The following is a 21,228-nucleotide window of genomic DNA, read 5'->3' as shown; positions in this document are numbered from 1 at the left end:
TGCATGTGTGAGTGGCGTTGCATGTGTGAGTGGCGTTGCATGTGTGAGTGGCGTTGCATGTGTGAGTGGCGTTGCATGTGTGAGTGGCGTTGCATGTGTGAGTGGCGTTGCGTGTGTGGCGTTGCGTGTGTGAGTGGCGTTGCGTGTGTGAGTGGCGTTGCGTGTGTGAGTGGCGTTGCGTGTGTGAGTGGCGTTGCGTGTGTGAGTGGCGTTGCGTGTGTGAGTGGCGTTGCGTGGGTGAGTGGTGTTGCGTGGGTGAGTGGCGTTGCGTGGGTGAGTGGCGTTGCGTGGGTGAGTGGCGTTGCGTGGGTGAGTGGCGTTGCATGGGTGAGTGGCGTTGCATGGGTGAGTGGCGTTGCGTGGGTGAGTGAATGGTTAGCTGTTGCTTATGCGACGTATAGCACTTAATACTAAAGTAGGCAGACCTTCTTAGCCTTTGTGAGAATAATAGCAAAATAAAAATAAAAACCAGATCAAGTCAAGGACGCAAACGGCACCATGCTATTGTTTATTTACTCAGATGATTTGCATAAAAATGTAACTTGTGAGCACGTTTCTCTAACTCTCCAATAATCCCATTACAACACTTTGTACAAATGAGATTGGGACTCATCCTTCCGAAGTCGAGAAAAATGTGCAACGCTGTGTTGAAGTTAATTTTTTTAATTAACAAAATGCAAATAATGTGGAGAGATTTCAAGTGATTCAGGAATGGGCGCCCTTGTAAAGAGAAAGTACGGCCAGCCTGGGCAGTGATAGGGGAGGAGGGAGGAGAAATGCGAGTCACGGCAGCAGCAGCCTTTGATGTGCCTGCCGGCCGGCCGTGAATAATTAGGGGGTGAGAAATGCGCTCGGAGGGCTGCCTTTGATGTGGTAATGCGAGGCAGGCAGGCAGGCGGCTGGTGGCATTGTGCACGCGCTTTTTAGGGCTTGCGCAAGCGCAATGACCTAAAAAGCACATGCACTTGAAGGAATCGCCAGTGGAATCGCCAGTGGATAAACACTGGATAAGCCCCTATAGAGCTTCGCCAGCTATGCGCTGAAGCGCATCAGCAGGCGAGCCCTAAAAAGGGTGGATATTTTATACTAATGTGTTTTAATTGGTTTTGTGTTTTATGTAATTAGGTTTTCAATTGATGTAATAATGTTAATGAGAACGTTTACAAATACGATAAACGAAATTGTGTTAAATTGTGAAATCCGTAAAGGACAATTATTTGTAAACTTAATATTGTATATTCTAACTGTTTTAAAGAAAATAAATAATTTTATATATGAAGAGTAATGAACATTCTTTGAGTAAGAAAAAGAGACCTATGAATCAATATATATTATTGGTTCACAATAACAGAGCATCTTTCAGTGCAGTACTTTTTGGATGATAAGTGGTTTTTACAGCACAAAAGGGAACCTGCATTTTTAGATTCTTCAAAAAATCCCTGCCTGCTAGAGGTCAATCCTGCCTTTGTCCCTCCTTTCTCTCTTTTGTTCCTCCCACAGAGCAGGGACTTTGCACCGTCTCATTCCACTTTGGTTCTTTATCTGTTCTTCGGTAGACTATTTTTTTTGCTTGGATTCCTTCTCTGTTGCTTGTTTGTCTGTGTTCAACTTCAGCTCCCTACCTGCTTACATTTAAATATAGTAATCTTACTCCCACCCCCTCTTAATGCCACGGTTACATTACTGCTGCCTCCACTGTCGTGCCTCCTGCTCCGTTGCTTGTATTTTATTTAGGTTTATTTAGGCTTTTTTTGGGGTAGGATAGTTTGGTTTGGGCTTCCTTTTTAAGGTGGGATTGGGCTTGTTTTTGTTGTCCTGCCTGCCTCTACTCACTTCTCATTTGCCTGTCCACTTAATTATTCCTACGCTTTCCACCCCACCCCATAATAGTGAGTGTGTGGGTCCTCACCACCCCTCCAAAATTGATCAATGCTTTTTATTTTTAGTGCATTTTCGGACGAAGATTTGGACACAATCATTCACAGTATGTCGCACCGACGCCGAGGCTTGAACACGGATCCCAAGCTCTGAAGTCTGAAGCTCTGGCTGCTGAGCCACATCCTCTCGCTTTGCAGGCTGCTCACATTAGCAGAAGTTCGCTCTGCAGGCTTTTTTTTCATTTTCGTAGTGCACCTATTTGACTTATCAGTTTTATCTAACTTGGAGAGGTATCAGTCTCGATCTGAACATCTTTTATTTTTAAATATCATCCTGTTTAAAATCTAAAACACAGCCTAGAGTGAAAACTACAAATTGCCACCTGCTTGTGGGCACCTTTGTCTTTCCGGAAAAACATATGATAATTGAGCCTGGCGTGCCTCGCTGGGCAGCCCGTCTCTGTAAGCTGCTATTTTCCCAGCCACAGAGGAGGTATACTAGTGTCAGCGCAGCCTCTTAGAGTAACCTTTAACAAAATATCAAACATCGAGTTAGTGGAGGAGCAGCTAGTAGACTAGCAGGTCTAAGCGTCACTATAACATTTAAACTGAGAACCCCATGATTACTGCACACTGAAAGGTGTGCGGTGAACCACATTTAGGACGCAATGTGAACTGTATGCGCTGTAATGTACACTGTGTGTTGGACCTAGCCCTGTGGCGTGGTTCGCCCCAGTTCCTCAGCACCCCGTTAGCCTAGCTCTGCACCCAGAAACCCCTGGTCGTCCCGTTCCCTGTCCGCCCAGCTCCCTACACGACCCCACCAACCGACGACCAGCCCCGCATTCTACCGTCCTCCTTCCCGGCCCCGGGCGCCCAGAACCTGCATCACCCCACAGGGCCCCGGCCGCCATTTCCCATCCCGAGGTCCCTGACTCCCTGGGCCTTGCCTGACCCGGCCCCAGCGAAACCTAGGCTCCAGACGCGCCAGTCCCGGCTGGGGGGTAAAGGGGCTCCCTGAGTGAGATAAGACAGGGAGTTTTGATTGCACCTCCGGCCTCCCCTGAGAGACTGGTTTCTCTCACACCTCTGGCCTTCCCCGGTGGGTCGGTTTCGATCGCACCTCTGGCCTCCCCGAGAGCTGGCTCGAGACCCTGCTGGGCGTCTGGGAATTCCCAGACGCATCTTCAAAAAGGATCAGAGGGCCAACCGACGGACCTCTCCAACGACAAGCCCCCAAGGCATGAGACCTCTACATGCGAGGGTCCGGACATCAAAGGGCCACTGGACTATATCAAGGCCCGCCCCACAACTAGCGGGCAGTTGTATCCTGGACAAGAGAGCCCTGCTGATCTGATCGCGGCTTAACCTTGGGGAAAACTGAAACTTCGATCTCTTCGAGCCCTGCTGACGCTGTCGTGGCTCATCCTCGTAAGGACGGAACTAGAACATCAGAGCCCAGCGGTCGCGGCTCATCTTCGCAAAGACGGAACTAGAACATCGGAGCCCTGCTGACCTCATCGCGGCTCGATCTTGAACACTAAAGACCTTCGTGGAACATCCTGAGCCCTGCTGAAGTGGTCGCAGCTCCTCAAGAACTAGCCTCCGGATCGAGCCCTGCTGACCTCGTCGCGTCTCGGGGAGTACTCTGGTCCGGCTGGACCATCGACGCTACCAACACGACCTGATTCAACCCGAAGTGAGTGAAGTAGCCAGTACGATCATCATCTTCCGTATCCCCCGGCTCGAGGATTGAGAGCTGTGCGCAGGGTACGCTTCGTGCTGGACTAAAGATTGAGACTGTCCCGCTTCCCTCTTCCCGAATTTCTGAGACTTTACGATCCCTCGATCGGTTGTAAATAAGAGTGCTGATTCCTTTTTACTGTTGATAAAGAACTTGCTTATTGAAATCTACAGTGTGGTGCCCGTTCGTAAGTGTGGTGTGCGCTCAGTGTGTACGATCCTAGACTCGAAGTCCTCCCCGGTGAGGACCTCACGTTAAGACTCGGCAGTACTTGTGGGAGAGGCGGGTCACGGAGTGGTCGGGAGAGCATAGCCTGGCCCTCTGGGATCGCCCCTTCTAATATTGGTGGCAAGCGACGGGATAAGAGCCTACGCCTAGAGATCGTACAGTAAAACGACTGACGCACTACCGGGACAAAGAACAACCATGAGTGTCACCGGAACAAGCGAGAAGCCCACATTCCAAAAGGACCTTTTGGAAGAGTATACCCGCCGAGAACTGAAACAATTCTGCAAAGACTTCCACATCGCTACCACTGGATTAAGCACCAAGGAAGATTACCAAAAAGCCCTGACAACCGGGGTAGAGGCCGGGCCCCCCCCCCCCCCACCCGGCCACCAGAAGGAGATGGCGGAGAGGGAGGGCCGCAGACTGAAACCCACGGCCAAGAAGGTGAGAGAACAGACTCCCGGACACGGAGTCCCAGCACGGAGAGAGGTCTGTCGCCGGAGGAGTGACAGACCGGGAACGCACCCGAATCCACGAACTAGAACTAGCACGTCTTAAAATGGAAGGAGAACTCAAGTTGGCCGAAAACAAACTGGCCGTAGAACAATTATGGTTGCAAGGAGAACTAGAAGAAAAGAAGCTCCAAAGGGAGCATGAAGGAAAGAAACGTCAGCTTGAGCAGGAGCGCAGCTTGAAAGAACTGGAACTCAAAGCCAGAAGCGAAGACACCCGACCCCCGGGGAAAAGAGAAACCCCTTCCCCGGTGGAGGCCAAAGTACACATACACAAGGACGTCGTGAAAGAGTATTACAAGGGGGACGACATCCAGCAATGGTTTAAGGCGTACGAGGTCGCCATGACCTCCCACCGAGTGCCCGAGAAGGATTGGGGGGGGTCGGATTGTTGGGCCACTTCCTCAGTGAGGGAAGAGACACCATGCTGGACCTGCCCTCCTCAGTTATGAACTCCTACACCCATATGAAGGACGCTCTGCTATCCAGTTCTGGGCTCACCCCGGAGATGTATCGGCAATGGTTCAGAGACTGCAAAAAGATCCCCGGCACCACATGGATAGAATGTGTGAATTTCTACAGCCGGGCCTTGGAAGGGTGGATCAAGGGCAGCAAGGTGACCACTTTTGAAGGACTGATTGACCTCATCGCCTATGAACACTTATCCACCAACTGCTTTGTGGAACTGAGACAGCACCTTCTGGACAGCAAATTGGCCGACCCCCGGAAGCTGGCTGTCGAAGCAGATCGCTGGGTGAGCACCAGAGTCCCACGGGGGCCCGTGGGAGACTATGGCCGACACGAGCAAGGATCTTCCCACCAGAGGGGAGTTGGAGGTCAGGGTAGACAGAGGGGGTCCCGAGCCGGGCCCCAACACAGCCCCCCCAGAAACCAGTCCGGAACCTCTCCTCCCGCAGCGAGAGCAGGGTTCCCCCCAGCTAGACAAGGACCCTGAATCAGCACAGCCTGCTACAGTTGTCAGCAAACAGAGCATTATGCCAGTGACCCCTAGTGGCCCCTGCTCAAGAAAACAGCCGCTGCGAGCCCCCCCGCGTGCCAGCTAGCCACAGTAGCCCTGGAAGAGGAAGAGATAGAGGACACAGAGGAGTGGGAACCAGCAGCAGTGTCATTAGTCTCGCTGGGAGACAGAGAAGTGGTCCCCGGAGCCCCACTGCCAGACAACACTGAGAAGTACAGACTGCAGGTGACCGTCAACGGGCACCGCATAGGGGCCCTCCGAGACACAGGGGCTAGCATCACCGCAGTAAGATGTCACCTAGTCACAGAAGACCAAATTATACCCCACGCCTCCTGCAGGGTAATCTCAGCCGACAATTTCGTCCGCACCTGCCGAATAGCCCAGGTCCCGTTCGAGTGGGAGGGAGTCTCCGGGGACTTACGAGTAGCGGTCCGCACCGACATGCCCGTGGACTGTCTACTGGGTAACGACCTGGAGAGCTCCCCGTGGAAGCAGGTGGAGCGAAGGACTCACCTAGAGATGGTAGGCCTGCCCGAATGGGCCTGCGTGAGCACCCGATCTATGACCGCCCGAGTGTCCACCCCCGGGGGGGGGGGGGGGGGTGGAACCCGAGAACCCTCGCCCGGTCTCTGACGACCCGGAGGGCAGCGAGCGACCAGAGGTCCCCGCGCTTCCCCCCGGTGAAAGCATTGACCCCGACGCAGGTCCCCTAGGCCCTGCCGTTGAACAGACCCCGAACTTGGACGACCTTCCAGAGTTAGCACAGTGGCGCCAGGAAGGAGGACCCTCCCGAGAAGAATTCTGCCTGGAGCAGACCTCCTGTCCTTCTCTAGTTGGGCCGCGGCAGCAGGCTGCCGCCCAGGCTGCCGGTGACTAGTCCGGCTCCCACCTTGTCTATTGGGAAAACGGCCTCTTATACAGCGAACAGAAGTCCGCCGAACTAGGGTCAGCCCGGGTGCTGGTGGTACCCCTACGTTTCCGCGGCTTCCTCCTGAACCTGGCCCATGACATGCCCCTGGCGGGACACCTGGGACAGGACAAGACCTACCACCGCCTGGTCACTCACTTTTACTGGCCCCGCATGCGCTTCGATGTGGAGAACCACTGCAAGTCCTGCCCCATGTGTCAGGCCAGCGTGAAGAGCAGAGGGAGGCGCAAGGCTCCCCTCCAACCCTTCCCCGTTGTCAGTACCCCCTTTGAACAGGTGGAAATAGATATCGTGGGGCCCCTAGACCCCCGGACCTCCTTAGGCCACCGGTTCATCCTCGTCCTGGTGGATCATGCCACCCGGTACCCCGAGGCCATTCCCCTCCGAACTGTGACAGTCCCCGTAGTGGGGCGGGCCCTCATGGGGATCTTCTCCTGGTGGGATTCCCGCGAGAAGTTGTGAGTGACCGAGGAACAAACTTCATCTCCAAGTACATGAAGTCCCTATGGCAACAGTGTGGGGTGACGTACAAGTTCACCATCCCATACCACCCCCAAGGTAACGGTCTGGTTGAGTGATTCAACCGTACCCTCAAGGGAATGATCATGGGTCTCGAGGAGCCCCTGAGGCGCAAGTGGGACGTCCTCCTACCCTGCGTCCAGGGGCCCCTCAGCCTGGTCAAGGAAGGTTGGGCATCGGCGGCCCAGGATTGCCCCCCAGATGTGTTCCGTTACATCCTGGCCCTCCGAAACCAGACTCGGAAGTTCCGGGAGCTGGCCGAAGCCAACCTCGAGGCCAGTCAAGAAGAAATGAAACGTTGGTATGACCAGAATGCCACTCTGGTCGAGTTTCAACCCGGCCAGCAGTTCTGGGTGATGGCCCCAGTGGAACCTTGTGCCCTTCAGGACAAGTGGACCAGGCGCTTCAAAGTGGTGGAACGCAAGAGCCAGGTTACTTATCTCATCGATGTGCAGTCCCACCGGAACCCCTTAAGGGTCCTACATGTGAACCGCCTCAAACCCCACTTCGTGCGGTCCGAGTTGAGTTTGCTCCTCGCCATCGACGACGGAGCAGAAGAGGACACAGAGCCTCTCCCCGATCTCTTGTGTGCGAAGGAAAAAGATGGCTCCGTAGAGGGAGTGAGTCTCTCCTCCTCCCTCACCCCCGAGCAGCGCGAAGACTGTCGCCAGTTACTAGGACAGTTCCCTGACCTTTTCTCTCTCGTCCCCGGCGTCACCAGTTGGTGCGTCCACGATGTGGACACCGGGGGCAGCCCTCCGGTACGGCACAGAGCCTACCGCGTCCCTGACAGAGTCCGGGCCTGCATCAAGGCCGAAGTCTCCAAGATGCTAGCCCTGGGAGTGGTCGAGGCCTCGGACAGCCCATGGGCCAGCCCCGTGGTCCTGGTTCCGAAGGCGGCCGCCCCCGGCGATGTTCCCGAGCTGAGGTTCTGAGTGGACTACCGCGGGCTCAACGCAGTCACCACAACCGATGCTCCCCCCATTCCCCGAGCAGACGAGCTCATTGACCGCCTAGGGTCTGCTCGCTATCTCAGCACCTTCGACTTGACCTGCGGATACTGGCAAAATCGCCCTCACAGAGGGGGCTAGAGAGAGGTCCGCCTTCCCCACCCCGGATGGCCACTACCATTTCCGGGTGAGGCCCTTCGGAATGAAAAATGCCCCTGCCACGTTCCAGAGGCTGGTTAACCAGGTACTGGCTGGGTTGGAGGAATTTAGCGCCACGTATCTCGACGATATCACGGTATTCAGCTCCCACTGGACCGAGCACCTCCAACACCTCTGGGAGGTGTTGATGGCCCTGCAGCGGGCGGGTCTCACCATCAAAGCCAGTAAATGTCAGATCGGACAAGGGTCAGTGGTCTACCTGGGGCACCAGGTCGGGAGCAGCCTAGTGGCACCCTTCCAGCCCAAGATCGATGCGATCCTGGCCTGGGAGGCTCCCACAACCCAGACGGAAGTGCGGGCGTTCCTAGGACTCACAGGGTACTCCCGGAGATTCATAAAAGGGTACGGCAGCATCGTAGTCCCCCTCACGGAATTGACCTCCAAAAACCAGCCAAGAGGCGTTCGAAGCATTGAAAGACGCCATGTGTACTGCCCCTGTACTACAGGCCCCCGACTACTCCCGAGAGTTCGTGGTCCAAACGGACGCGTCCGAGCATGGCATCGGAGCGGTCCTATCCCAGATGAACTAAAGCGGCCTAGACCAGCCAGTGGCATTCATTAGCCGGAGGCTACTCCCTCGAGAGCAAAGGTGGAGCTCCATCGATCGGGAGGCCTTCGCGGTGGTTTGGGCCCTGAAGAAGCTGAGGCCCTACCTGTTCGGTACTCACTTCCGGGTCCAAACCGACCACCGACCCCCTCCGGTGGCTAATGCAAATGAGAGGGGAGAACCCCAAACTGTTGCGATGGTCCATCTCCCTCCAGGGGATGGATTTCACCGTTGAACACCGGCCTGGTGTTGACCACGCCAACGCGGACGGCCTGTCCCTGTTCTTCCGCCTCAGTGAAGAGAACCCCCAAGGGAATGGGTAGTTCTCTCTGCCTTTCAGCTGGGGGGGGGACGCGTGTTGGACCTGGCCTCGTGGCGTGGTTCCCCCCCGTTCCTCAGCACCATGTTAGCCTAGCTCTGCACCCAGAAACCCCTGGTCGTCCTGTTCCCTGTCCGCCCAGCTCCCTACACGACCCCACCAACCGACGACCAGCCCCGCATTCCACCGTCCTCCTTCCCGGCCCCGGCCCCGGGCGCCCCGAACCTGCATCACCTCACAGGGCCCCGGCCGCCATTTCCCGTCCCGAGGTCCCAGACTCCCTGGGACTTGCCTGACCCCGGCCCCAGCGAAACTTAGGCTCCAGACGCGCCAGTCCCGGCTGGGGGGTAATGGGCTCCCGATAAGATAGGGAGTTTCGATTGCACCTCCGGCCTCCCCTGAGAGACTAGTTTCTCTCACATCTCTGGCCTTCCCCTGTGGGACGGTTTCGATCGCACCTCTGTCCTCCCCTGCTGGGCGTCTGGGAATTCCCGGACGCATCTTCAAAAAGGATCAAAGGGCCAACCGACAGACCTCTCCAACGACCAGCCCCTAAGGCATAAGACCTCCGCCTGCGAGGGTCCGGACATCAAAGGGCCACTGGACTATATCAAGGCCCGCCCCACAACTAGCGGGCAGTTGTATCCTGGACAAGAGAGCCCTGCTGATCTGATCGCGGCTTAACCTTGGGGAAAACTGAAACTTCTAACTCTTCGAGCCCTGCTTACGCTGTCGCAGCTCATCCTCGCAGCTTTGCGCAGGGTACGCTTCGTGCTGGTCTAAAGATTGAGACTGTCCCGCTTCCCTCTTCCCGAATTTCTGAGACTTTACGATCCCTCGATCGGTTGTAAATACGAGTGCTGATTCCTTTTTACTGTTGATAAAGAACTTGCTTATTGAAATCTACGGTGTGGTGTCCGTTCGTAAGTGTGGTGTGAGCTCAGTGTGTACGATTCTAGACTCGAAGTCCTCCCCGGTGAGGACCTCACGTTAAGACTCGGCAGTACTTGTGGGAGAGGCGGGTCACAGAGTGGTCGGGAGAGCATAGCCTGGCCCTCTGGGATCGCCCCTTCTAACACTGTGTATGTGAAACTTTTGAAATTCGGCACCGCCCATGCTCCACCTAGTCTTTTTTTGGCCTATTTCTCGTTCAATAGTTTAAATCTCCCTTCCAGGTAGAGAGGCCATCTCTCTGTGCCATTAGTAGAGGTCGGGCTACGGTGAATACTCTGTTGCTATGCAGCATGGATCGCTCTAGTTCTTTTCACACCATCTAATCTCTTACTCTCAGATGGAGGTGCTGGTTCTCTGACTCAGAGATTGAGGCTCCTAAATTCGGCAGCTTCAAGCTTGAGTGACACCCTCGCCCCAGTCTACTTTGACCTGTTGTGGCAGGGCAGGTTCTACGATTTGCGAGGCCCTGGGTTAAAAGGAAATGTGCGAGGCCCCTCTAAATAACATAAGTGCCCCCTTGCTAGGGGACCCATTCACAGACACTGCGGGAGGCACATAGTCCAGCATTTTTGCGCCCCCAGAGTTTTAACTTTTAACCCACAAGCAATTCTCACACCTTCAGTCCGATAGGTGTGAGAATTGCTTGTGGGCTAAAAGTTAATGCTGTGGGGGCGCAAAAATGCTGGACAATGGGCCTCCCGCAGTGTCTGTGAATGGGTCTCCTTGCAATTTGGACAAGAGGAAGCATCTCCCTCCCCTAGGCCTCCAGACACCATCCCTGAGAGGTCCAGGGAGAGGGGGGGGGGGGGCCCTCTTGGACCCTAATTGCAAGGAGACACATTTCTTTAAAATGGATCGCCAGGGAACACGAGGACACACCACCAGGGCAGGGCCCCATGCTGGTGGGCTGAGTGCTAGGCCCTGGGCAGCTGCCCACGCTGCCCATGTCTAGCGCCGGCCCTGCTGTGTGGTATCATATCTCACCCCAAACCTTTGAACCAGGTGTGCGAGAATATGTGTGGATACTTAAAGCAGGCTATCTGAGCACTGCATGCCTTATGTTTAAAATGGCGTGCGCCAGAAAAGTAAAATGTCGTAATTGACGGTCATAGCAGGGTCATCCAAACAGGCACTGTACTGTACAGGGCTACTGCTGGGGGCCACACGGTGTATCGGCGGATAAGCAGTGTGCACATGTACATTCTTGCATTTTACTATATCACAGTGCGATGATGTGAACATCGTTTGTACTAGTGCAATCCCTAATGTCACATTTTACTGTATTTTACTGTATTACGCACCCGCAGCCCCGAGATAGCAAGTGTGCACAGGGAAGCCTTCGAGACGCACCAAACTGCAGCCTTTATTATAGGATGTTACAATGCCATTTGATGTGTTATGCTATAAAAATGTGTTATGTTTCGTTATAGTATGTTCAGTTGTTATGGTAGGCAGTACGACTAATGTGGCAGTGCATGCTATGGTAGGCAGGCACGCAACACCCTTGGACTCAAAGGACTTCAGCCCCCCCCCCGTGGTGTGTGGCGGCCTGGGATGAGAAATTTCATCAAGGAAGCACCCAGCCTTTTCAGGGGCGGCCTTAGGCATGTGCAAGCTGTGCACCTGCACAGGGCCGCCATGCCAATATATATCCTTAATATAATAATACTCCGAGGATGGTAAATATTTGCGCGGCGGCCCCTGGCAGGGATTTGGCAGCCACCGGCTCTGTTCCACTTCAACGTTTTATTAAAACACCTTCCTGAGCTCCGGGGGGCTCCACCCCGCCCGGACCCCCTCATCCGGGGCCCCCTACCTACGCTCCCTGCCCGGGGCCGCAATTAACCTGGAGCCGCAATTAACCTGGGGCCGCAATTAACCTGGGGCCGCAATTAACCTGGGGCCGCAATTAACCTGGGGCCGCAATTAACCTGGGGCCGCAATTAACCTGGGGCCGCAATTAACCTGGGGCCGCCCCTGGCCTTTTCACCCAATCCTTCTGCCCGTTAGGAAATTTCAGGCATGGACAGACTCCCTTAGTAGGGGTTCTTGGGAGATTAGCAGGCTATTTATAAATACCTTCGGGGATAGCAGGGGGATCCTGCAGATCAAATATTCCATTGTGAGTGACAGTTGCTGATTAGAAGTTTAAACTTAAACAAAGGTTTTTAAATTTAGACAATGTTCTAACATTCTACAGTTGTTTCTAATGAAAACTCACTATAATAAACACGGCACACTATGAATCTTTCAACTCATTTCAATTTGTATCCTCGGTTCTCCTTTTAAAATTTTCACTGCCGTTATTGCTGATTTTTGCTTGCATGCTAAATATGTGTTGGTGTGTTGTGAATGTATTACTGTAGTAAGGATCACATTCATATGTATTGCTGATGACTATTTATATTATAACCTTTTATACAGCATGAGGCTGCTTCTCGGTTTTCACTATGCTACAATGGCCCGATGAAAGGCAATGGTCACATTTTCCTAGCAGTGTACCCCATCTTAAAATGGCCTTGTAATATATAGAATTGCGCCTGAACAAGTATCAAAAATGGTTGGTTTTCCCCCAGAGAGGTCCAGACAAATAGAGCAAAACGTGCAGGGCAATTTGGCTCAGTGATTCGAAGGATCACGGTCAGTGATCTGTGGTATTTTCATGTTGTGCGTAAGGACCACTGAGGTGTGGTTATAGTGCTACAGACACAGCGCATAGCAATGTGATGAACGAACAAATTAGACAAGCACAAAATATGTTTCTCAGTAAGCTGGTAGCTTAAATGTTACCGCAAGCCTTGCTTCTAGTAAGAAAGAAGTACAAAGAGTGTTTTTACGCACTGCTTGCGTTTTAAAACACATATATAAAAGGCATGGTCATTTACAATGCCAATAGGTCAAACTCTCAGAAATGCGAGACCTAATAGCATTGCAAATACTTGTTTATAGATGGAGACTATTATAGTGCTTCTCCAGGAAGCCAGGTGACTATCTTACTTATTACATAAAAAATATTAGTCAACAATAAAGCCCATAGATCTGGGTACTCTAGGAAAATGTCTATAGGCACCCCGCCAGGATCTGGGGCCTTAGCGGTGCTACATTCGGCCAACTCAGGTCTCACCTCAGTGAACTCAAATTTCAAGTGCTCCCAAGGTGCTACTCTCATGGTCAAATTTGAGACGGGCGGGGATACACCCCTAATTAAAAAAATCTGATCAAAGTGCACCACCCAGGCATCCTCGCTTACATGAACATCCAATGTTGGATCACTTTCATCGTTGAGGAAGGGAGTATTTATCACATTCAAAAAATCCCTACTATTCTTGGAAATTGCGGCGCTACTTTATATAGTTTACGCAATTCCCTAACCTGTCTGTGATCTCGTGGAGACATTCTGAGAGCACTGCGTAGATCTCTCAAACTCTTTGTACAAGTTGTATCAAACCAACGAATTGGCAGGTCCTCTTTGGAAGTTTCAGTCTTCTTCAGACTGCTTTTAACTCCTTCCAGAATGTACGAAAACGCTATTAATAAACGTTCCAGGTGAATATCAAGATCTAAGCACATCAATACTTCCTGCAGCTTTTTAGGATGCTATACAAAGGGGATCAATCCCTTTTCCTAAGGAATGTATCAGAGAGGCCATTTCCCCATTAAAATTATCATAATTTCAACTTGAAAAAAATAAATGGTTAGAGTGAAGTAATGGTTAGCTCTGGTTACAAAACCTCAAGCTAAGTTTAAAAACCTCTGAAAGTCACTTAAAAAAAATATCAGCCAAAGTGAGGCTCTGGTTAACCAAAATTCACACGTCAAATGCTACTACTAACAAATAAGTGTGAAAAAAGTAACTGACATGCTTCATCAATTTTGATACATGTTCTAAAACATGGATTTGCAACTGTATCAGACAAAGTAGATATATTCAAACCAAGCATCATAGTATTTGAGGTCTTCAAAATATGTATGATTAACATATCGGGCATAGATCTGTAATGTTCTGATAAAATACTTACTCAGCTTTTTTTGCAGATAATACTGAACATCTCCTGCTCGGAGTCTCTCTGCAAAAAGACAAAGAAAAAGTGATCCTAGAATAATTGTGTTCTAACCAATTTTGTTTTTGTAATAATCAACATTATTATTTTAACATTTCTAGAAAAAGATGGTGAAAAGGGATTTTTTTTAAACTGTATTTAATTAATTTCAATAAAATTGAAACGAACAAGGAAACAGACAAATTCTACCGACAATTACACATTTTTTATTTATTTATTTATTTGGGCATTTGTAAAGCGCCTGGTTACGCCACTGGCGTGTCCCCGCGCTGTGATAAGTGAAATGGCTGCCCCCCCCCCTCCCACAGAAGGCTACCTGCTGAAAAGGTATGTTTTAAGTTTTTTCCTGAACAGGACTTCAGATGGTTCTAGTCGCAGTTCCAAAGGAAGAGCATTCCAGCACCTGGGAGCGAGGTATCTAAAAGATCTGCCTCCCATGCGCGCCTTCGATACTCTGGGGACCTTTAGCAGCCCAGTCTGTGAGGACCGTAGACTGCGTGTGGGCTCATAGTGGGTTACCAGACTCTTGAGCGGAGCAGGCGCTTTGCCGCTCAAAATGCGATGGCATGTAGTGAGGGCCTTGAACTCCACTCTCCTCTCAATGGGAAGCCAGTGGAGGGCCCGCAAAGCTGGTTTGGAGGATGACCTCCTAGGGAGCCTGAGTACAAGCCGCGCTGCAGCATTTTGAAGGACTTGCAGGCGACCCATGGCTTGCCTGTGGCCCCCAGATAAAGCAAGTTCCCATAGTCAAGTCTTGAGGTGACGAGGGCATGCACCAGCGTCCTTCGAGCAGAAATCGGGAGAAGATCTAACACTTTCCTTAAGGCTCTCAGGACACCGAAGCATACACCCGCCACCCGACTGACCTGGGGACCAAAGGCAAGGTCCTTGTCCAGCCACACGCCAAGGTTCCTGGCCTCACGGCAAGGAACGGGGACTTCACCCAGACAGGGCGGCCACCACGCCGACGACCAGGCAGACGGCCCTCCCCCCACCACGAGCACCTCGGTCTTGCTGCCGTTTAGTTTTAAGCAGTTTGCGGACATCCAGGCAGCAAGATCTTGCATGCAATTCCTGAAGATGTCCGCTGCGAGGCCGGGTGCACGCGACAGGGAGATGACCAACTGCGTGTCGTCGGCGTAGGACACCAGGCGCAGACCGTATCCCTCCACGATGGCCGCCAAGGGGGAGACATAGATATTAAATAGGGTTGGGCTCAGGGACGAGCCCTGAGGCACGCCCTGGCCCAACTCAAACTCCCTCGAGTAGCATTCACCCAGTCTGACTTGAAAACACCTGTCAGACAGGAAGGACCCGATCCAGCCAAGCGCTGCTCCTGTAACCCCGCCTTCATTCAGACACTGTAGCAAGATGGAATGTGCTACAGTGTCGAATGCCGCGCTTAGGTCGAGTAAAATCAGTGCCATGGTTTGGCCCTAGTCCACACCTTGTCGTAGCGCTTCAACTGCCACGAGGAGTGCAGATTCCGTCGAGTGACGGGGGCGGAAGCCAAATTGCGAGTCATGGAGTAGCGAAGCCGCCTCCTCGAACTGCATAAGTTGTACATTGGTTATTTTTTCCGCCACTTTTGCCATATAGGGCAGGAGGGAGATTGGGCGAAGGTTGTCGAGTTTTTCAAAACTGACATTGGCTTTCTTCTGCAGGGGGAGTACCACTGCTTGCTTCCAAGCATTATGGACAACCTGGGATTTAACGGAGGTATCCAGTAAGTGACGCACATAAGGCTCAAGTACTGGCAGGCTGCCCTTCAACCGACTAGGAGTGGTCGGGTCTCTTGGCGAGCCGGATTTTATCGACCCACAAATGCGGAGAAGTTCCTCAGTAGGGGGGGTGACAAAGGTGGTTAAACGTTGTTCCCCTTTGCTTTTAGTAGCTTCCGGGTGTCTAGGACCGTTATCTGTCCTCTGAGGAAAGGAATTGTAGATGTTAATAACCTTGTTTGCAAAGAACTCAGCAATGCGGTCACAACCCTCCGTCGTGCAGAGTTTTTTAGGCACCGCAGCGGGTTTCCCTACCGCAATGGACTTATAGATTGAGAAGAGTTCCTTGGTGGACTGTTCAGCTTCTTCAATCTTGTTGCAGTAGTACAATGATTTGCCCTTTCTAATCATTTTGTGGTAATTGCGCCTACAATCTATGTACTCTGTTTTGGCGGGGGTCGAGTAGGCAATTCTCCATTGCCTTTCGGCACGTTTACATGCGGCTTTGGCCGTTCGCATGTCCTCATTGTACCAAGGAGCCGATCTATGTGCTCGCCCCCCCGTTTTTACCACACCAAGTGGTGCCCCAGATCCAGGGCTTCCGTAATTCGCTGGTCTAAATTAAAATTAATTTCATCTACCCCATCACCCCCAGGATGACCATTCTCAATTAGCGCCAGATTGAATTTGGCTTGGGAGAACGCCGCCCATCTCCGCCTAGGATGTTTGTCAGCGGGGGGGTCACTGGGGCGTGGTCCCTGCATTCCGATGGTAAATGGGATGAGGAGATGATCAGACCAAGGGATGGGGATCGGAGTTTGGGCATCCACTTGGTTCCAGTTTGCAAAAACCGGATCAAGGAGGTGGCCCAGCTTGTGGGTAGGGTGCTGTACCTTCTGTTCAAACTGTAAACCTGCCATTATTTGACAGAAATCACTCGCCACCTTATCCGTAGGGGTATCTAAATGCAAGTTCAGGTCACCTAAGACTAGGTATTTGTCCATGCATAATGCAGCCTCTGTGACGCTTTCCACTAATTTCTCAACAAAAGCTGCAGTAGAGCCCGGAGGGCGATAAAGCAAAAGGCCCTTCAGGGTAAAGTAGCCGTTTATTGAGATAGAAAACGCACCTGCTTCACTATCATCAATCATAGTGCGTTCTAGCTGACATTGGTAATCCTGTTTAGCAACTATGGCTATGCCACCCCCTCTCCCCCGTATTCTGTCTAGTCTTTGCAGACAATAGCCCTCTGGGATGGCTTCAATTACCTCCGGCATGGAGTCTTGGTCTAGCCAAGTCTCCGTGAGGAAAAGCAGATCCCATTGCTTTCCGCTGAGGAGGTCGTGGATGTCCTGAGCGTGTTTACGTAGGGAGCGTACGTTCAGCAAGACGCATACCAGGGCGTGTTGGCCTCTGATTAGAGCCTTTCCTGAGTTAAAGGTGAAGTTACAGTGGCTACAGCCCACGTAGTGTCATGCCTCAATACTGTGTGAACAAGGTCCAGAAAGCTCACTGCGGAGGAGAAGTTCATCTCGACTCCAGCTAGTACGATGTAAAGAAGGGGCAGGGGGACTGGCCCTGGGCCGCAATCGGCCGCGGACGGGCGCAGAAGGGCTTAACTCAGGCGCAACTCCGGCGCGCCTTCGTCGCGCCCGCTGCGCTCGTCCGCTGCGCTGCCTACAACACATCCGCCTTATATCCCCCCCCGCGTCCCAACAACTAGAGCGCTGCTGGTATCTGCCGGAAGTGTCTGGCTCGGACCCTCCACGCCCTCTGCTCAAACGGTGCTAGTCACCGGCGTCAGAACGAGGCGGGAGGGAGGGGCGAGTCCAGCACTCCGTTGCTAGGCAGCAGCACCTGCTTGTCTGCTTTGAGAGGCTCAGCCGAGCAAAATGCGGAAGTCACAGCAATCACGCAATGCAAAGAGGCTTACACGCGCTGGCTCACCACAGTGCCAGGTGAGGAGAAGAAGCTTTAAAAGTTTAAAATGAGCTCACGCGCTAGGTCAACATGCGAGTGAAATGCGCTAGTGCGCTTCTGTAAAAAGCGGTAGGGACACTGCCACTGCCCACTTACCACACAAGGCGCCAGAATCCAGTGCCTTATATCCCCCCCAGCGTCCCAACAACTAGAGCGCTGCTGGTATCTGCCAGAAGTGTCTGGCTCGGACCCTCCACGCCCTCTGCTCAAACGGTGCTAGTCACCGGCGTCAGAACGAGGCGGGAGGGAGGGGCGAGTCCAGCACTCCGTTGCTAGGCAGCAGCACCTGCTTGTCTGCTTTGAGAGGCTCAGCCGAGCAAAATGCGGAAGTCACAGCAATCACGCAATGCAAAGCGGCTTACACGCGCTGGCTCACCACAGTGCCAGGTGAGGAGAAGAAGCTTTAAAAGTTTAAAATGAGCTCACGCGCTAGGTCAACATGCGAGTGAAATGCGCTAGTGCGCTTCTGTAAAAAGCGGTAGGGACACTGCCACAGCCCACTTAACATCAAAGATGGTTATGAAAATAATGATCATTATTCAATCATCGAGTTCGGGAACCACTTGTCAGGCCAGACAGCGATCAATGCAATTTGAGAATGGAACCAAGACTAGGAGCTGATCGTCATATAAGAAATACAACAATTACACACTTGGTCATCATAAAATTAGCGAGTGTGACATCAGTCTTCTGCTTCAGAACTGCTCTTGGAGCCCAAATTATTGTCATCCTGGAATGCTCCCAGCAATTATGCCAACATGATCTCATCAGCCGTCCCCTCATCGCTATGTGACACTAACGTGGTGTTCTTCTGCCACTCCTCATTCCAGTAGGTCCAGCAAACAATGATTCAGCAGTGGGACTCTAGTGTCCAGCCACGCAGCGTTTTGCCAATAAAAGGGCCAACTGGGCAAGTCTGCAAGCAATTTTTTATCCCTTAGGTCGAACTATCACACCCAACGAGCAGACCAGTGCCGCCAAAGGGATCCTAGTCCCGGTGGATGTCTCTATGCATGGCACTATTTGTCTTCAATAATCCTGGACCTTTGTGTATTCCCAAGCGGACTGCAACAAAGTGGCACCTATCACCCCACAACACGCACACTTATCTCCTCTAGTGGGATCTATTTTATTCAAGATACAGGGTGTGTCATAGGTACAATGCAAAAAATGACTGTGGAGTAGCTTGAATCTATTACATGACACAGTGCGAACCAAGCCTGAGGCACTCACCTTATCCGAATCGGAGATGGGCATTCCCAAATCTCTTTCTCAGTGGAGAAGCGTGGCTCAGTGGTTAGAGGCGGCAGACCCGGAAGCTGAGATCAGCCGTGGACCAGGGTTCGATTCCCCGCCTCGGCGGGTCTCGGGCTCAAAATTCCACGGACTCGATAATTCTCGTTCCGGTGCCTACTCAACTCACGGGGTCACACTCTGCGACTCTGGGCAATAGCTTGCTTAATCTCCACTACGGCCCCTCGCGGCGGGATGCCTGGCTTTCACCTTGTGGACACCCTGCTGGGGTATCTCACAGGGGAATACCAGGACGGGTTCCCTAAGCAAGCGCCGAGATGCCTACGGGTAGTCGTGCGCTATACAAGAGCGTAATCATTTCATTTCATTTCATTTCATTTCATTTCTCAGGCATCAAGTCCTGGAAATTGTCAGTGCTGCATGTCACCCCTAAGGCTTTGTAAAAGAGTAATTAAGTGGCGTCCCTCCCCCACCCATTGAGCAGTCAAGCACACACAAGGCTGTGGTGTTGCGGGGAAATCCACCCAGAATTCCCTCACTACACTCTCCAGCTTAGCATTGTGTAAGTAGTAGGTTGGTCCAATTTCAAAATAGTCCTGAGCTTCCTGGAAAGTAATAAAGGTTTCTCCGGGGTTTATATCCCTCGCCACCTGACACCCTTCCCATTGTTCCATAGGAATGTCTAAGTCTAGGTTTCTAAAAGGACCTAGATCCCACAACCGTAAATCCCTGCTGATGGGAGCTGTATGGGGAACCCTCTGAAGTGCCCTCTCCCAAAAGTTCCGCTATGGTTTTAATTAGATACGGGACCAGATGCTCCATCCTGCCCCCTCCCGTCAACAACTGTGGCAATGTGTTGCCTCCTATCTCAGTTCCCAACAGTCGTTTCTCTCAATCATCAGACTCTGCCAGCCGTAAAGTGACATGCTGTAGGTATTCAGCATAATAGTAGAACTGTATGTCCTGGACAGCCAATCCACCATGCTCCAGGTCCCTCTTGGGCGGGGTCAGCGCCACCCAGGTAAGCTTACCCGCCCACAGAAGAGTCACTAATAGGCTATTCAGCTTGCGGAAGAACTGGTCCCTCTGCGATTAAAGGCAATTTCGAACGAGGTACAAGCAGCAAGGAAGGAAAAACATTTCCGTCTCGGCTGCCCTTCCCATTAAAGAGAGAAGGGAGCCTATTTCAGAGTTTAATGGAGTTCAAGACCAGTCAAACCCTATCCACGTTTTTGCATTGATGCGGGACCCATATTCCTAGATACTTAAACACCTACAGCTCCCACCAGATACACACATCCTGCAGTTGGCCCGACTGTTTCCCAATCAGTCCACCCAAGGGGAACAGGAGCGATTTGCGGGCATTGATCTGAAAGCCCGAAACCGCAGCAAAGGAATGCAGTAGCCGTAGCAGAAGCGGGACAAACTCATGGGAGACTGTACACACATCCATGTATAACGAGAAAATGTGAGTGGAATCTCCCACCCTGATGCACCAAGGTTACTGCTTAATATGTAACAGCAGTGTGAGGGGTTCCATTGCCAGCGCAAAAAGAAGGGGTGAAAGGGGGCACCCCAGGCCGGTACCACTACCAACCGGCCAAGTCTTGGAAATCACACACCCACTCTATTATATATAGATGGGTCAGTGTACAGGTGTTGTACCCAGGCACAGAAATTAGGGCCGGACCCCATGCCCTGCCATTAAATAACCCCATTCCACCGTATCAAATTCTTTTTGAGATCGAGGGAAACCAAAGCCATCTCCCTCTCTCTGTCCAAGGTATCATGCAGCACAAGGGCCAACCTATGTAAATTAAAAGCAGTGCTATATGCCGGCATAAAGCCGCATTTGATCTACATGGACCAACTCCCAGACCACCCCCGCAGCCTGTTTGCTAATATTTTGCACAGTATATTAAGAACTATATTGAGCATGGTGAGGGGCCTGGATGCAGAAGGGTCAGCAGAGCCTTCCCAGGTTTCAGCGAATACATTATACCCTCTCGCATGGGCGGCAGGAGAAGACTTTTCTCCTTTGCCTCCATAAAGACCTCCTACTGTTTCTCCTGGAGGACGGAAGAGTAGGAGTGATAAAACTCCACCGGGAAACTGTCTCCGCTCAGGGCCTTGGATCAGTTTAGCTCCTTCACACCATAATGAAAATCAACAAACCACCCCAAACAGTGGGATCAAAAAACCAACCCATATCCCAGATATGCAGTGTATGAACAGTACCACACTGCTTATCCAACTGAGCTCTTGCTAACCGGAACCACAGCCTAACCCTACCCTCTCCAACCACTGCCTACAACTAATAATGAGAGGATACCCAACAAGACAACCACACATGTAAAAATACTATGGCTTTGTAAACTAACCAGATCATAACATACCCCGGCAAATGATCACTGTGCAATCCAACAGACCCAGTTA

The 21,228-nt window shown here is 51.9% G+C and overlaps 1 protein-coding gene across 1 annotated transcript in view; it reads right to left on the bottom strand.

The window, feature by feature from the left end:
- ORC1 (origin recognition complex subunit 1) overlaps positions 1 to 21,228 on the bottom strand; it is a 142,234-nt gene that overhangs the window by 34,000 nt on the left and 87,006 nt on the right. The window contains exon 7 of the mRNA XM_078670617.1: positions 13,796 to 13,843. Coding sequence (XP_078526743.1) covers positions 13,796 to 13,843 — 48 coding nt within the window. The remainder of the gene's footprint in view (positions 1 to 13,795; positions 13,844 to 21,228) is intronic.

This window comes from Lissotriton helveticus, chromosome 1_2 (assembly GCF_964261635.1).
Source record: "Lissotriton helveticus chromosome 1_2, aLisHel1.1, whole genome shotgun sequence".
NCBI lineage: Eukaryota > Metazoa > Chordata > Amphibia > Caudata > Salamandridae > Lissotriton > Lissotriton helveticus.
The sequence above is the reverse complement of the archived record's forward strand: the minus strand, read 5'-3'. Positions and strand labels throughout refer to the sequence as shown.